The 3,971-nt window shown below is 30.5% G+C and overlaps 1 protein-coding gene across 1 annotated transcript; it reads right to left on the bottom strand.

Annotated features, from left to right (window-relative positions):
* Window positions 1–1,122: 1,122 nt before the first annotated feature.
* Window positions 1,123–3,439, bottom strand: LOC111684954 (prefoldin subunit 3). The gene is made up of 3 exons (XM_023447187.2): window positions 3,250–3,439; window positions 2,625–3,022; window positions 1,123–1,711 (listed from the first exon to the last, which is right to left on the bottom strand). The coding sequence occupies exons 1-3, from the start codon at window positions 3,334–3,336 to the stop codon at window positions 1,600–1,602; spliced, it is 597 nt and encodes a 198-aa protein (XP_023302955.1). The 5' UTR covers window positions 3,337–3,439; the 3' UTR covers window positions 1,123–1,599.
* Between the last annotated feature and the right edge of the window lie 532 nt (window positions 3,440–3,971).

Below are 3,971 nucleotides of genomic sequence, written 5' to 3'. Positions count from 1 at the left end.
AGAAACTTTTTTAAACATAACAGAAAATAAAATATTCGATTATAGTTTAATATCTTTTTCCATTGTTCTAATGCAATTCAATGGAAAATAATTTTACTTGACCTTAATGAAAGGACTTTAAGCAAAATCCTTTTGCCTTAATTAAAAGCCACAAGCTTAATGAAATTAACATATAATTTGAATTTTTAAAATGTCCACGACTTTTAACACGAAGAAAAAACTGACCTACAGCGAAACGATTTAAGAACAATTCTTTAACACTTGAATAAACAATTAATTGATTGAATTAATAAAGAGAAATGAAAAAAGTAAGAAATTGCTATAAAAACCAAGGTACAATAGCTACAGAACATACATTTCTTGTTAAGAACTAAACCAATAAAGTATTACATTTGAAAGAACTCTTAATAAAGATGATTTCAAGGGCACAAACAAGAATTGTGGAAAAACACTATATCACTTTATTAATGCTGTTGGCTTTATCCGTTTGGTGGCAATGTTGTTGTGCCTATAAGTTGTCCTCTTTAACAAGAAATCGCGAACATCTTAATCCTAATCTCAGATGCCCGGGTAAAAATGAACAAAACATCTGGCGTCCCTGTAAACATGGCGGTTACATTGAAAAGAATCCCGATCCCAAGAATTGTGATGATCGCTACATTTGTTATGCTGGACTAAATGAACCCTGTCAGCGTAGCGAGGAATGTGCGTATAATGCAATTTGTACTATGTGTGGCGTTTGTCAGAAATGTGATGATCCTGAGAATTGTTCGGATTTCGAATTGTGTCCCAATATTAATGGATTTCGTACTATGAACTATATTAAACGTATGTGGCAAAAACGTGTGGGAGAATTGAAAAGCGAATAAATGTTTGTGATAAGGAATGGTTAGGAAAAGTACTTTGCAGTATTCAGAATTGAAATTTGTTTATATTATACTTTACTAATGTTATAAATATGTTAGAATTTATATATTTCTTAATAATTGTAAAAAAAAATTATATTAAAAAATATTGAATAAAATATTAAATACTTCAAATTTGTTCCATTTATTTAGCAGCAATTAAAAACATTTTTTTTATTAACTTTGTAATTAATGCATTTCTTTTTATTTATACTTCTTTTAACAAGCATTTATTTTCTCATTTTTCTTTTATATTCAGCCATTTAGCCAGATTCTTAAATGCACATACTGTTGTTAGATTTGTTCGAAAACAGCAAAAAAAACGAAAAAGCTTTATTTATATATTTTAAAAAACACACTCGTCTTCCTCTCGATCTAGTTTCACATTTTCAAATTCACAATTGAATTTATTTAATAAATAAGCATAAAATGAAAAAAGTTAACAAAACCATTTTTAAATGGTGTTAAGAAATCTGAGATGTTTTTTGAATAGGAAAACAAACAAAAAAAGAAGAGTTATGATTAATAGAATGATAGTTAAATGAGAGATATAGAGAGAGGAACATAAAGAAAGAATTTAAACTTTAAAACATTGCCAATTAAAGTGCACTACACAGTGTTTGGGTAGAGTTAAATAAAAGTAGGTTTGTGTAGGTGATGAATGTGATTTGGTGTTTTAAATTCCATCAGGCCATTATGATGAAGAAGATGCGGCTCCTGAAGCGGTTTTAGCAGCTGCTTGACGTTTTTTAACACCCCAATTGTATACACGAGCCATATTTACTTCGGTGGTTGTAATTTGATCTCTGAAATTTGAAATTTTTAGGTTATTTATTTATTACGTAAAAGAACGTTAAGAAATATTAATGGTAAAGCAAAGCTTTTCGATCATCTATCTATCTATCTATCTATCTATCTATCTATCTATCTATCTATCTATCTATCTATCTATCTATCCCTCTATCTATCTATCTATCTATCTATCTATCTATCTATCTATCTATCTATCTATCTATCTATCTACCTATCTATCTATCTATCTATCTATCTATCTATCTATCTATCTATCTATCTATCTATCTATCTATCTATCTATCTATCTATCTATCTATCTATCTATCTATCTATGTATCTATCTATCTATCTATCTATCTATCTATCTATCTATCTATCTATATATCTATCTATCTATCTATCTATCTATCTATCTATCTATCTATCTATCTATCTATCTATCTATCTATCTATCTATCTATCTATCCAACTATCTATCCAACTATCTATACAACTATCTATCCAACTATCTATCCAACTATCAATCCAACTATCAATCCAACTATCAATCCAACTATCTATCCAACTATCTATCCAACTATATATCCAACTATCTATCCAACTACCTATCCAACTATCTATCCAACTATCTATCCAACTATCTATCCAACTATCTATCTAACTATCTATCCAACTATCAATCCTACTATCTATCCAACTATTTATCCAACTATCTACCCAACTATCTATCCAACTATCTATCCAACTATCTATCCACTTATCAATCCAACTATCTATCCAACTATCTATCCAACTATCTATCAAACTTTCTATCAACTATCTATCCAACTATCTATTCAACTATCTATCCAACTATCTAGTACACAACTGTCAGCCGCGCTGGTGCTTTTACTTCATATAAAAAATTACCCATTCAATATTTACCTCAAAAAATCTTGATCATGTTCGACAGTTTTCAAATTTGATATAGCCGAAGTCATATTTTGCTTCAACAGAACCTCAGCTTCATCCAAAGGATATTCCAACATAACACTGGCACCCAACCACAAGCAGACGGTTTTAGTGGGTGGCACCATGGTTTTAATGAACACCTGGTCGCTGAGTAAAAATTGTGTTTCACGTTCTTCGGTTTCTTTGCGTAAAACATCAATCATTTCAAGAGATCGTTGTAAATCGGGTATTTGGGATTTCAATTTACGTTTGCGGGCTTCCAAATTATATGCCATAAATCTGTATTTACTGTGCTGTTCATCTAGGCGTTGTAAGACTTTTTCGCAATTTTCCTCATTCTCTGGCTGGGCCATAAATTTATCGATTTCTTCCTATTAAACAAAAACATATAAAAATACATATTAATAGAAAATTTTTGTTTTATTTATTCAGTATTTTATTGGATGATTAATCCAATTGGGTTGTGCGTTGACACCCTGTTTTTTCTTGTTCGTCGAATTTGTTGTTGTTTCGAATGACATCCATTGGTTTTGTTAGGTTATGCGTGCAAAAAAAAATTTCCTGTTCTTTGCAGTCTGCGAGTTTTTTTTTTACTTACTAGAAATACTGCTTCGGGTATGCCGGCAAAGGATTTTTGATTTTCTGGTAATTTAGGCATTTCTACAGTATCCATGATTCCAGTCATTATGTTTAACTTATAATTTAATTGGAAATTTATCAAAAATATTCACAGCAGTGGTCGTTGAATTGATATATCGAACACAATAAATTATACGTTTTCTACTTCTTATTAATGATTGGCATGCATGGCGAAATGTTAGCATTAAAAGTAGGTGCTCTAGAAAAATGATGTTGCCAGAGTGTGCTAGAAGCATTTGCACAATTCGAATAATCGCACTAACGTATTTTAATCGAAAGAAGAAATTCAATAACTCGACTATCGTTTATGAAACTCGACTTTTTAAATAAAAGTAAAGAAAGTCGAAAATTCAAAAAGTGTATTTCTTCTAACACTTTAAATTAAGTTTAATATTTATATCCTACTCTAGTATACCAAATATCTTAGAATCGTTTTGTGTATCAATTGTGCTATGTCCGTCTGGCTGACTATCCATGTAAACCTTGAGCGCAAGGTACATGTCGCAAGATATTAGGATGAAATTTGGCACACAGGCTTTTTTTGCAACAAGGACGAATCCTATTGAAAATGATTAAAATCGGTCTATTATTTCGCCTGGCCCCCATACAACCTTACCCCTTTGGACTTATAATTATATCAACAAAAGTAGGTAAAACTTAGTTTTATAGAGCTTTAAATGA

Source organism: Lucilia cuprina, chromosome 4, assembly GCF_022045245.1.
Source record: "Lucilia cuprina isolate Lc7/37 chromosome 4, ASM2204524v1, whole genome shotgun sequence".
Lineage (NCBI taxonomy): Eukaryota > Metazoa > Arthropoda > Insecta > Diptera > Calliphoridae > Lucilia > Lucilia cuprina.
This window is presented reverse-complemented; position numbering and strand designations above follow the sequence as displayed.

What these genes read in the sequence shown, in the direction of transcription:
- LOC111684954 (XM_023447187.2), bottom strand. Translation starts at nt 3,336, where the DNA reads ATGACTGGAATCATGGATACTGTAGAAATGCCTAAATTACCAGAAAAT. An exon ending in TACCCGAAGCAGTATTTCTA is followed by an intron (nt 3,023 to 3,249) that starts GTAAGTAAAAAA and finishes TTTGTTTAATAG; the next exon opens with GAAGAAATCGATAAATTTAT. An exon ending in CATGATCAAGATTTTTTGAG is followed by an intron (nt 1,712 to 2,624) that starts GTAAATATTGAA and finishes TTCAAATTTCAG; the next exon opens with AGATCAAATTACAACCACCG.